This window comes from Fulmarus glacialis, unplaced genomic scaffold (genome assembly GCF_000690835.1).
Source record: "Fulmarus glacialis isolate BGI_N327 unplaced genomic scaffold, ASM69083v1 scaffold41089, whole genome shotgun sequence".
Lineage (NCBI taxonomy): Eukaryota > Metazoa > Chordata > Aves > Procellariiformes > Procellariidae > Fulmarus > Fulmarus glacialis.
The window spans coordinates 1-234 of NW_009234635.1; the positions used below are offsets into that span (position 1 = coordinate 1).

Genomic DNA, 234 nt, shown 5'->3' on the forward strand with positions numbered 1-234 from the left:
CCGACGAGCTCGACTTCACCACGGGCGATGCCGGCGCCTCCTTCACCTACCCCATGCAGTGCTCGGCGCTGCGGAAGAACGGCTTCGTGGTGCTCAAGGGGCGCCCCTGCAAGATCGTGGAGATGTCCACCTCCAAGACGGGCAAGCACGGCCACGCCAAGGTGAGCGGCCCCGGGCGGGCTCTGCAAGCCCCAGTCTGTTGCACAGCCCGCAGTGTGTGCTCCTGCGGCTCCC

The 234-nt window shown here is 68.4% G+C and overlaps 1 protein-coding gene across 1 annotated transcript in view; it reads left to right on the forward strand.

Moving 5' to 3' along the window:
- The first annotated feature begins 6 nt into the window (after positions 1-6).
- Positions 7-234, forward strand: part of EIF5A2 (eukaryotic translation initiation factor 5A2) — a 5,029-nt gene continuing 4,801 nt past the window's right edge. Inside the window, exon 1 of the mRNA XM_009585709.1 lies at positions 7-161. Coding sequence (XP_009584004.1) covers positions 54-161 — 108 coding nt within the window. The 5' untranslated portion in view covers positions 7-53. The remainder of the gene's footprint in view (positions 162-234) is intronic.